The following is a 13,132-nucleotide window of genomic DNA, read 5'->3' on the forward strand; positions in this document are numbered from 1 at the left end:
AAGCTGGTGGCAGCCTGAACCATTGTTCTTCTTACTTAAACAAGTCTTTCAACTGGGAGCCAAAAAATGCTTTTCGGTAAAGCTTTGAAAAGCCATAAAAGAAGTCCAGCAGCTTACAGGAATTTTCCATTGCCTGGCTATTCACATACTAGAATAGACATTTTCTGTGTGTTTTGGGTAATGCGTAGCTCCCGAACATTGCACCTTGTCCTGTCAAATGAACTTATGATTAATAATTTTTTTTTTTTCATTTTTACTGGTGCTTTCAGACATTTATAGCCTCGGACCCTTTTGATTATTCCTTTTTTGACAATATACATACATCTCCAATCCCTGTTCATACGGTACATAATTTCTCAGTCTTTATTATTTCTGCTGTCCGTCATTCTTTAAAAAGTTTTCCAAATAACTTGAAATTGGTACATGTTGTACAAACTATTTTTGGCATGATAACATCAGGAATATGTCTCTTCCTTCAGAAACCAATCACCAGTCAATCAAGTTTCTACCTTTTAATACAACTAAAGTATTCAGAACCAGTGGTGTGGCTCCAACTATACTCTGGCAGCAATGGGCTTGTTTAAATTGGGGATTGTCAGATGAGCAACTTGGGCTGATTTTGGCTAGCAAGAGAAGGGTGACCTTTCAGGTAAGCATGTGTTAAAAGAACGGGACTTTGATCCATACTGTCTCAGCACGTTTGTGGCATAATGTGCTCTGAGCAGGAAATAACAGTAAACAAGTAGGCTGTTCAGATACAAGTACTTTGCAGTTTGTGGTGCTTTTTACGGGGAGTTTATTATAGGACGTTACACAAAAGCCAGGCTGAAACTTGTTATTTCATTAGCCAAAGTTAGTAGCTTGGCCAGATGTTAAAAAGCTTTAGAAAAAAATCTTACTCATTTTTTGATAATTGTAGTCATTCATTCTGTATCATCACACAGACCTCTATCATGAGAGGGATCCTCTGGCCTGGCCTGGACTCGGACACACATGTTTCTTTGAAGATCTGGAGTGTACTGTCTTGTTGTATGTTTAAATCTTGCAGTGGCAAAAGAATCTGACTAACTGGTTAATATCCCATATTTTTTCCTCTTGCCTTTCTGAAAGACAATATTTTGCTGTCTTTTTGCTTCTACAGGTATTTCCCAGCTTAAAATTTAGCTTCATTTCTAGAGGTTCCTAAATTTCTTCATTAGTTCTTTTAAAACTCCCAGGTGCGTCTCCCCTTAAGTTGAGGACACATATATATTTAGTTTTGTTCAGACGTCCTTCCATCATCATCTTATTCAGTCCTCGTTCCTCCAGCTGAGTCTAGTCATTTTCATGAATTTTCCTGTAAAAGGTTCTTTGATGTCCTCATTTTCATTACTCATTTTATTGCAAACCAAGCCACACTGGTATTTAAAATCATGGTATTTTGTGGAAGTGAGATGTATTTTGTCTTAATGGAAATACAGCTTCCAAAAACAATTTACATTTTTGCTGTGGTCTTGAATATTAATGAGACTTCTTTTACTCACAAACTGGAGCTGTTTGACAGTCTGGTATTATTTTTATCCAGATTTTTCCAGGAAGTTGGCAACAGTATGTGCTGGAAAGCAGTTCTTCAGTATCTCTTTCACTGAAATTGGTGGTTCATCAACACTGTCTGTAATTTCTGTTTCGCTTGCACAGCAATAGAATTCAGTATGAATTGCAAATAAAAGGAATCTCAACATTCTGCAGTTTTTCGGCACATAGAGATGAATTAACTCTGCTCAGTTTTATGTTTTCCGATGTTGTAGAAAAATACAAAGAATTTAGGCCCTTACCTAAGACTGATCACAAGTTGTCTGAACTTAAAGGTTTTTCCCTGTTCCAATGTACTTAAACAACAAGGCAACATAGTATCAAAACATCAATATCAAAACAGGTGCTTTCAAAGACAGGATTTAAAAATTGTAAAGTATTAATGTAAAGCATGTAAAGCACCTGAGATCAGGCTCTACCCCAGGTGAGGTGTAGGTCTGGTAAAAGGGGCAATATGGGTGGCTTCAAAATATGTGCTTCGTCTATTCATGTTCCTCTCATGGACCTGCATTGCTTAGAGCATAAGAAAGAAAGAGCTCAAACTTCCCATTTCAAGAGTCCCAAGGGCTATTTCTATAGCCAAAAATAACCAGAGCATAGATAAGCTCTTTATGCTAGGAGCTATGACATGGCTAACGGCCCCTATTATTCTTGTTCTGTGCAATCTAGAGAATTTCTCTTGGCTGATAATATTTTCAAGGGAATAATTCCACTTATTAGCCCTCTGTACATCACAGAATTGAAAGTATCTTACTTAATTTACAGTGCTGCAACAAGGTCTCTGCTGCACACAATTTAACTATGCAAAACCAACCTGTATATTTTAGAATATGTTTAGAGTATGATATTTTGTAATAGAGTCAAGTTATAATATACCTAAATCTGCAGGATAATGATTACCTTATTGAAACCTTGGTGTTAGAAATACATGCTATTGGCAATGTGCCTAAATACGTTAAGCAGCTAGTTGCAGATTTTAGTTCTAAGAAACTCACGAGTGATTACTTGGTTTTATTTTCTTAATTGTGTGACTGGCTTAAGTATGCCCACTTTGCTGTATCCTGGCATACTTTTTTAGAGTATTTTCAGAATGTCTTTGCAGTTCTTCAAGGTGTGAATTTAAACGTTCTTCAAACTCTCCTGTATGTTTCTCTTCCTCTTGAAGGAACTTTTCTGTTGTTGCAAGGAAGGACATCTCAGGGGGACACTGAGCAACGAATAGAAAATCATGGTTAGTAAAAACTAGCAAGTACTACAATATGTTTGCATTATCAAATTTTAAATTTGAAAAACTTCTTAACCTATAGCAGCTAATAACGCTATAACTCACCAAGAAAACATGAATTTGGGCATACATGTTTAAAGGCATTCAGGAGACTAAATGACAAAATGTGAACATGATGTTTGAATACCTGTGATATTCACAGCATTAGGATATAGATTTGCCATTAAAAAATTTAATATCCCATTAGACAGAATTAAGCAGCTCCAGAACCTCCAAAATCTTTGGATCAGCTAAAGGTTATGTTCGTCATTTGTATAATTTAGACCAGGATGGAGGACAATAATCTAGTTTTTGGAATTACAGAATATAACTAGTGTTGGGTACTGCTGATTGCCTCCTGTAGTTTCAGCTCTCTGCTTCTGTGATGTGGTGATTTCTGAGGATGGGAAAAACCCTATGCTTATTTCAGTACTATCAACTTCAAGCCCTGATATTTTGGAGAATGTACTAAATTTTATTGGCTGCAAGTAGTTCACTGAAAAATTTTCTTTCTATTTAATGAGCATTTAGTAGACTGAGACAGAAACCATACCAGAATTGGTCTTAAAATGATTGTCATGGGATGCAGAGTTGTATAAAGCAAAGGACATGAGCAAGTCTTTGCTGGAACAAATTCTAAATTTTTAAGCAGGAATTTTTGTTCATTCCTTTTGCTAATACTTAAGATGGATTAATTGGAATGTCTTTATCAAAAGAAATATGAAATAATTTTTCTTTGCCTAAAGATATTATCCTTTTAAAAATAAATTCAGTATTTATTTGTACAGATGCAATTTTATGACATGAATTTTTAACAGTTGACTGAGAAAAAACTTAGTATAGGAGCTCTAATACTGATTAAGAGAAAGTTAATTTTCTGTCTTTATATGATCATATATTGAGAAAGATGATTGACATTTATTATCTTCATTAAACCATATGTTAAATAGTTTTAATAACTGATTGAGTTATTAGAATGTAAAAAGGAAAGTTTATCTGTGAGCACATCAGATAGGAGTGGCTTCAAATGATTTAAATATTCCAATGTTTTGTGGAAAAGGCCAATTCTATTAAACCTGTAAATTTTTATTCTAGGCTCCATTATATCAGAATGGGGTATGCCCTATTTCCATGGCATTTTTGGTCTTCGCTTTCAGCCTGGTTTAAAACTGCCCTTGAGCAGCTTTTCAGGCCAAAAGATACTAACTAGAGAAATACTTTAAAGCACTGTTCTATTCCAACTCTTTGCAGCAGACCTTGAGATGAAATTTAGAGATTTCCTATAGGAAACCCCTTTACTTTTCAAAGTACAGCAAGTAAGAAGTAGCTGGCAATAAATTCTGAAGGTAATACCGTCCTTCTAGAGTGAGACAGGCTTTCTGATGTATAGGGCTTCTAAAATGAAATTCACAGATAAAGCAGAACCTTCCTCCAGATTAGTGTTTTAACAGGGCAGGGAAAAAAAAGTGACTTAATTTGCCACATAGGAATAAGGAACCCAAAGGTATTGGATCACTTTGTGCCACAACACTCTTTTATCAATCCCTGCACTAGCAGGGATAAGAAAAAATGTTAATTTTCCAATGGCTGAGAAACTCTGGATGGAGATCACCTGCCTTCTGGTTTTCCTCATGAACACATGCATGATTTCTCATCCGTAAATAATTATTGTTTTCATATGAATAGTTGTTCCTGAGATTTTGAATGCCACGGCTACATGCATATGTATTCCTTCATGGGCTAGATCACAAATATATCTCCTTGTGACATTTGGATTCAGAGATAGAGTTGGCAGTACTATTTTGAAGAAGGCGGCTTTTGTATTATGAAGAAGACATTGGATTTGAAGGCTTTACTTGAAGAATCACCATGTGTTTCATTTACTGAATACCACCTCTGAAATCACTGATTCAATACTGAGCAAATAAAATACTTCCAGTGAGAAATGTAAGAAACTGGGAAAATGTAAATCTGAAATACAAATTTAATAGGTGTCATCACCTACAGAAAAAAAAGTCATGTCGGCCTTTTCCTTATGGACAGTGGATTTACACAAGTGCTAGTCTTCAGAAGTGTTATATCAAGTTATAAGAAATTCATTATAACAATGTTTACAATTGCTGACTTGTTATTAGAAACATACTGGCCTCATGATCAAGTTATCTTCCTAAAATGCTAGTGTCCTTTGCTTCAACTGGTACTTACTTTGATGTGTTTTTTTCTTGAAATAGACTGTAAACTCCAAATGAGACACTTCTGAATTTCCTCAGAGTTGAGTGAAGAATGTATATCACTTAGAATAAGCAAATAGGTCCCTAATGCACTGGGTTTTATGTGCTTTGAGAGAAGGTTGTATCTAAACAGGTCTAAAAGGCAACATTTCTTGCTAGCAACTAAGCTTTGCTTTCCAAGCCTCTGGTCTGTTCTTTCACTATGTTCTTTATTGTCTTTACTTTCAGTGCCTGAGGAAGAAAAACCATAAAGAAACTGCTTTAATCCATGTCTCAGATGAGATTCATGGTCCCTAGTTTTGAATTTCTTTTCCTCAGATAACACTTCTTTTATGTCTTTTGGTTTTCTAACTGGAGCTGGATAGAAATGGGTTCATTTCTAACCTAACTTGTTTGGGTGGTTAGGCAACAAGGACTCTACTTTTGCATTTCTACAGTGTCAGCTGATCCCATATTTCTTTGTTGTATTCCAGTAATGAGAATCACCTTTCTGCCTCATTATTTGCTGGAAATGAAGGAGTGCACCTGATAGAGATGCTTATCTAGCACATATGAAATATGTGCTAAAGATGTCTTCTCCTTAAGCAAGAACTACCCAAAGTGCTTATGAATTAACTCTGGATTGCTAGGGAGAAGCACTTCAGGAAGCTAAGTCTATTCCTCTCACAGACTGCCTAATTAATTTGCCTCGTGTTAATCTCTTTCTTGCCCCATGAGTTGTCCCAGCATCCTTGGATGCACCTTCAGCAGGGCAGCAAGAAAACCTTAACACTTGGGATATTTTAACATTAGTGGTCAAACAATGAGTGGTCAAATTCCAGAGTGTTAAAGTTTTCTCACGTTTAGCCCCTTCTTTCCAGGAAAGTTCTTGTAACACCAAGACTAGAAATTGGTCTGGCTAATTTGAGTCTCTCTGTGACTAAATTTGGGGGCTTCTGGGAGTACTTTCCTCTAACTCTACACTGCAATACATCTTAGGCAGCAGGTACAGATGCCCATCTTCAACATGCTTCTGCTCATATAAGAAAATCAAAACTGAGATGCATAGGAAATTGCCAAGCAATATAGGAAGGCTTTCACAGAGCCTAAGTACCTAATCAGCTAGGTAACAGTAATACTGCAGAGTGAGAGGCATGGACTACAGCACGCCTCAAGGTAGCATCAGGACTGTCAGAATCATTCCTCATAACGTCCACTGGTAGAATTTCCACAACTTCCCATTGCAATCTATTTATTAAGCAATTTCCCATCCTTAATGTTAGAAGGCTTCCTAATGCCTAATTTAAATTTTCCTTGCTACAGCTTAAATCTTTCATGTCTTTCCCAGGCTTGAAAGCAAGAACAGACAATGTCTGTCCATCATCTGAAGAGAAACATGAGAAATTGTGTACAAATGGACTATTCTGAAGCTGCAACTAATCTTATTGGATTGTTTGTTTGTTTGTTTGTTTGTTTATTTTCTGAAGCTGGACACTGGACTGCTCTATGGAATAGTCTTCCCAGAGACTGGCAACAGATCAGGAAACCATTTTCTGAAGTTGTTCCATTTCAGAAAGAGAGAACAGCCTGAATTACTGTTCAGAGAGAAAGTATTTCTCTAGATTTGGAAAGCCTTGAAACAAGAATTTTGGGGGCTATGGGAATTCCAGTGAATCCCAGCTGAGCCTCTAGTTTACTCTAAGGCAAGAGCAACTTTCTCTACACATGTAACCTCTAAGTAAGAATGTGAAGGGACAGAGGTTCCAGTGGAACATTTACTAAGGTTGTCTGAAGAGTCTGTACTGGGAGGAGAGATGTAAGTCTTTGTCTAAAGCCCTAGAGACTGTTTTCTCTCTCCCCTAAATACCAACACAGTAATTTTGGTAGGTCTCAGGACATCACCTACAATTCTGATGTTTTCAGCTGGTGCTACAAATATTCTTCAGAAAAATGGTCCCTTAAAACATCTTCAGAAGTTTTGAACATATTGGAGATTTCACTTAGGTGAAACATCAGTCCTGAAAACTCTGTCAAAGAACTCTGGTTTACAACACATTGTATGTTTTTTTCCTCTTTCTCCTTGATGCAATGGCTTTCCATTTGAACACAGAACTCTAGCGTAACAGACCATTGAATCATCTCTGCACTAATGCTGTGGTATCCAATGTCAGTGTGAGTGATGATTTAATTTTGGCAATCTTCTGAACTTGTACCTGCTTCAATGCCACTGATTTGGACTTAGACTCTGTACAAGAAATATCCCTTGCTTAATAGTTTCATTATGTACTTTGCCCACACACCAGCTGGAAAGTGTTTTCCTTATCATCTAGTCAACTGCCTTGGCATTGACCCTGTCCTGAGTGCCAGCTGGGAAATAGTTTCCCTGCAGCTTGCAGAAGTGTCTCAGAATGGGCATTTTCCCTGGGCTGGCTAGAAACAGAGGCTTTGTGGTCTGCTGTCTCTGTCTGACACTTCCGACAGAAGAGAGGAGGAGGACTGGTGTTTATCAGACTCTCCTGAAAAAGGCCAGACAATTCTTTTCGCAATTAGCAGTTTAAAGAGGAAAACTCCCAATACATGAGAAACCAAAAGCCATTTACTTAAAATGGCTGTGAAGCATAAGAATATAAAAATGGAAGTGAGGTCAAACACCCAGGACTATGTGGTTCTCACTGTTCTCTGACTACTGGGATGCAGCTGCCGGGACCAGTCAGTGAAGGGCTGCACTGCAGTCCCAGCTTCCCAGGCAGACTATCACTACGGTGCTCCCTATCTTCAGTGAGATTCTAGAACATGGAGACGGTCTTCCAGCAGCCACATCTCTGATAGAAAACAATGTGTGTCCATTTCTGAAGTGGACAGCAGAACTGGGGTAAGACAACCACAAACTGCTTGGAGATGATTGTTGGTGTCATGGTGCCTCTTTGCTCCTACTTAAGGTGACAAGTGGCAAGAAAATTGCCTATAGGTTCCCCCCAGTAAATGCTAAAGTCTTCTCTCTCTAGAGGCTCAGCCACACACCTGCAGTTCAGGATCTCCTGGGTACAAAGATATACGTATCACAGCTGGACAGAGAGATGGCTACAGCCCATTCCTTACTCATCTGTTAGTTCCATTATTTAATGATGCTGTGGTTGCATGGTTTGAGGTCTGGAAAATAGGTGCTAAGTTTTCAAGTGGAAAAAAATAGTGGCCTGTAGTGGAGGCCTAAGGAAGAATAGAAGATACTAAGGAAGAGGATAAAGCTCAAATTTAAACAGAGATCTAAAGGCAAAGAATTATGGAAAGTTTTTCCTATGAAGTTGCCCTAGGCAAAGTGGGATTTATCCCACTTGTCATGGAGGTTGGTAATCTTCAGTTTATGAATACTGAAAGAAAGAATGCTGCACTATTACTCTTTCATTTCAAGAAAAATCAGGATTACAGCAGTTATAATTTCTGTTCCTTTTCAAATACAATAGCTAACACATAAAAAATAGTTGCCATAATTCCTCTAATTTTATCCCTTAATCGAATGCTGCAGAAACTTGATTTGTCTAACAGCACTTACAAGACAGTAAGTTTGCAGGCATTATGGAAATACACTTAAAGCAGAGTGCCCTTACAGAAGGCAATATGAAGCAGAGTGCCCCAATATAGAAAGCAATGAGCTCAAATGTAGAAATCTCTCTCACAGTCACATAATGGCAGGTAATTATCACCATCGTTATTGGAACAGAGGTATGGCCCAGTAGGGGATGTTTAATCTCCAGAAAAACTGCATTTATGTTAGGATAAAGTATTTCCATTTTTGCTGGGCTGGCACTGTATAAATAATAATGACAATAGGGGTGATCTAATTTTTGGCTCCCCCAAGGCTGCATTTGGTCCACAGATGGATTTTTGAGAATACTTGTGTTATAGGAAAATAGTTACTTACTGATAATTTGATTTCTTCTGCATTGTAAGCAGGGCTCAGTAAGCTTCCTGTTCTGCCCTTTTCAGGAAACAGCCCACCAAAGCCCAAAGGATTCCCCGTCGGTGGTGATGGAGATTTATAAACTATTTGCTTTTCATGACCTCTGTGAAGTGTATGAGAAGATAAAGTGCTATCACTTTTTGAACCAGTGATATTGCCTTGGCCATACAAAGCAGGACTACAGTTTCTGTGGTATCCACTGGCTGTGAACATAGCAGTCTGTTGATGTTCCATTTCCCATGCATCCTTCTTTTCCAAAGTTCTAAAAGAAGAAAAAAAAAATCAAAGTATGAAAACTAGTTAAAACTCTAAGCTATCACAGCAAAGCCAAGGGTTTTTTTTTATTTTATTTGTTTGTGCAATTTTGATTACTTAGCTGTTCAAACTGCTTCATGCATGAAGTTATGGGCATAAGATTAAGCATTACCAAGTTGCAGCAATTTAGCAACTTTCCACCTGAGTTACTCTAAACATGTGAGTATGCATTCTCTGTCTGCTTCAGCTGTGACTTAAATCACACTAATGTAAACCCCTTCACTGGAGCTTAAGTTGAGTAACGTTGCCATATAATTGTGGCAGGACAAGAGCTAAAACACAAATTTGCTTCAGGTATTGAAGATACCAATACTCCTTAAGTGTTTGTTACCCTTCCTTTGCCAAAGGTTATCACCCCTTTAGCTTTTCAGTGGAAGAAGCTATGTAAGCACTCTTCAGCCATGTCTTTATAACTTACACTATGATAGGGCCTGGAGTGAATTTAGCCATACAAATAGAGGGAATGAAATACGAAAGCATAAAGTGAGATGGCAGGCCAAAACTGTTATTAGTGGTTGGATAATTAGTCAATTTTGACCTAATATCACCTTAAACAACTGTGTTCAAATAGATAGAATTTAGAATAAATGTTTAAATAAGTTAAATGAAAAAGTAGTACAGGAAATCTTTGATCCTGTACTTTTACTGCAATACTAATTTTGCCACTGATTTAATGATAACATGTTGGAGATTAAGATAAGAAATAAAGAAATTTTTAAAATACACTTTTAAAAAAATTGTACAAGAACATGCTTCTGTAACAGTAAGTGAAATCTTCAAGCTTACAAAAGAATTTTAAAGTATTTTATTATGATGTTCCATAACTCTTGTATCACACTTAGAGTGATCAGAATGGATGTGAAAGCATATCTTTGTATTCATTTGTAGTTCTGTAAAGCAAAACCTATTATGGTTAACAGCAACTTGAAAAAAAAGAAACCTATTTTCCTCCCAATCAAAATATCTTCTTTTCCTGACAGTTAACTGAACAATTCTGAAACCATATTGATAAGAACACAGAATTTTGAGACTAGCTTGCTCAGATGTCTGCTGAATTAGACTAATTTTCAATTGCATCTTTACTTGTATTATATACCAAAACATGCAAAAAAATTTAAATTATTTCAGATTTTTTTACATTTATGTTACAATATTTCTGACTGAGGTAAAAATTTCTATTGCACTGAGGTCTGTGCTTATGATAAAATTGAAATTTTAGTCTTGAGAGGTAACTACTATACTCAAACATGATATCTGTTTGAAAAGATCCTATCATTGCAAATGTCCTAAAACACTTTACTAATTTGAAATGCAGCTGTAAAAGCTTTTAAAGATCAAGTTCTCTGCCACTAAAATATAATTATTATAAATATTCAGGAGTATGCAGTGCTGCTCAGATCCAAGGAAAACAGCTTTTTTTTTTTTTTTAAATAAAAAAGAATAATTTGCCAAGCACAGGGAAAGGACAGTGTTTTCTGCAGAAAGATCACACCATCATTTTCTAATCTTAATTTAAATATTTGCTGTTGGGAGAGGGTGGCTCTGCAGTCTTAATGGACCCTGCTTGTACATGAAACTGAGTACTCCATAAATGGACTGTGCAGAACAACTCAGAGAACTAATGAAGAACATATTTTTCTCTGCTTATGAAAGAAGTAGTCAGTAAGATACTCTGAATGCTACAGGAAAGCAAATTGTAGGCATGATGCTATAATATTATTATTACTTTAATATTATTATTACTTTAATATTATTATTATACATTCTAAAAAACCCTCTCTGAGAATATTCACCAAACCTTCCAGTTTTCTAAATCACCTAAAATGTTTACCTTTATGGGGGCAGAATTTTCTCCTTTCTTTCATGCTTTTCTTTAAATAAATACACTCTGCTCTTTGGGCACAGGAGAATATCTTTTTTCTTTTTTTTCCTCTATTTTAAAGTCCATTCCATCTATTGTTTGGATGAAGGGCACAGTGAAAAAAACTGCCACAACTGAAGATAGATGGCATGAATAATAAAATGACAGATTTTTTTTTCCATCTTGTGTTCTGACCTTTTTGGAAGTAATTTCCTCTGTAAACCCACAGTAAAGTCTATGTGATCTGTGTTCTTTTTTTCCCCCAGAACTGCTTCTCTATGTATTTAATAACATTTATTACTGTTATGTTATAGCTTACTTCACTAAGACCAGAATTTTCAGACTTGAGTGCCTACAGTTATGGTAGCTCTTAGATAGTAAAAACAGATACCCCCCAAAAAAGGACTGATTTTTTAAAGGAACTCCACTTCCTACTGTAATCCATAGGATTGCAGGGGCTGTTTGCTATCTTGGAAAGACATGATGCCTGCATTTAAGAGCTTTGATATGGATACTATGCCTTCACTTCAGACAGATTTCAGAGTTGGGGTTTAAATTTCTGCCAGTTCAGTTCAAAATAATATCTAAGAACAGAGTTCTACTTTGAATACAAATGTAAAGGTAGGCAAATATCTGCAAATTTGTAAAAAACTGTCCATTTGTTAACATTGGCAATGCAAATACACTATAACTGCAGTTGAGTAACTTACGCTTTCAGTGGGTTTACTGTCATAGAGTGTTTAACATATACACATACTTCACAAGAATAATATCACTGTTGACATGGCAACATATGGGACAAGAAGTGAAACAACAATGTCCTTGCAAAGGGAATTTATATAAACAGGATCGATTTTTCCAGACTCATATATAAAATCAGCCTGGTCCCTATGCAATCAATGACTTCAGTGCTGCAAAACAAATTCCTTACACAGCTTGTGCTGGTTGATGTACCTAGTCTTAAGAAAGAAAACAACAGGTCTTTAATGACCAGAATGTCTTCAGAATTCATCTTGTTTCTTTTACCTTGCAAGTATAACTGCTAACTTGATTTTAAAAATGGATAAAAAGTATTTTCCTGAAGAGATTGTTTTCACTGCTTCCAGTTTATCTATTGCAATAACTGATACAGTGGTGAGTATGACTAAGAGTGTGTGACCTCCAAAGGGTAGTGAAAACCTCCTTAAGATCTGCCAACACAGATCCTTTAAGAGGTCCCCAGCTACCTTAGTAGGCATTCAGTCCTAGCCTTTACCTCTCACTTTTGCCACATGATGAAAGTGGACTTTGGCTTGATCAGTTACCTATTTTGTGTATATTTTTATGGTAAATAAGTAGCCTTTCATTTGGGAACTCACATGCATGTTTTAATTTTGGAAGAAACAGGGTAAACACATCAGCTTCATCAGAGAAAGCCCTCTTCAACCATGCCAAAATTTAAATCAACTATATTTGGCCAAGGTCTAAATAAAGGATTGAAATCTTGAAGGTGGGGAAAGCTTATGTAAATGGCAATTAGAAGTAAGTCAATTACCATATATAAGAACAGTAATTAAAGTGGCTATAGGTAGGATGTGGCCACAGTCTTTTTTTAGCAAAAAGATGCCACTCCTGCATATCTTAATTTGTAATATTTAGAAATTCAGTGTATACTGCAAGAAAGAAGAAATCATGCCTCTTTCTAAATCGCCAATATAACTTCCTGCAATTTCCTCTATTTTCTCTAGAGGTCTCCTATCTAACTAATGACTGTGCCCATGCCTAGGATTCTAGTACTTACCATGAGACATGCCTGAAAAATATTATAGAATATACTTAGTTGAAGAATTTTTTTTCATCGTGCAAACCTTTCTAGGTTTCTGAATGCAAATAGGAAAAACAAAATGTACAGCTTCTGAAAATTACTATTTTAAACACAAACACCATCCCCCTTGCACAAACACCATTTTTCT

The 13,132-nt window shown here is 36.4% G+C and overlaps 1 protein-coding gene across 1 annotated transcript in view; it reads right to left on the reverse strand.

Moving 5' to 3' along the window:
* Nucleotides 1-2,608: 2,608 nt before the first annotated feature.
* CCDC67 (coiled-coil domain containing 67) overlaps nt 2,609-13,132 on the reverse strand; it is a 44,316-nt gene continuing 33,792 nt past the window's right edge. The window contains exons 12-13 of the mRNA XM_010578239.1: nt 8,966-9,107; nt 2,609-2,779 (exon numbers count right to left, since the gene is read on the reverse strand). Coding sequence (XP_010576541.1) covers nt 2,609-2,779; nt 8,966-9,107 — 313 coding nt within the window. The remainder of the gene's footprint in view (nt 2,780-8,965; nt 9,108-13,132) is intronic.

This window comes from Haliaeetus leucocephalus, unplaced genomic scaffold (assembly GCF_000737465.1).
Source record: "Haliaeetus leucocephalus isolate CR32 unplaced genomic scaffold, Haliaeetus_leucocephalus-4.0 Scaffold616, whole genome shotgun sequence".
Lineage (NCBI taxonomy): Eukaryota > Metazoa > Chordata > Aves > Accipitriformes > Accipitridae > Haliaeetus > Haliaeetus leucocephalus.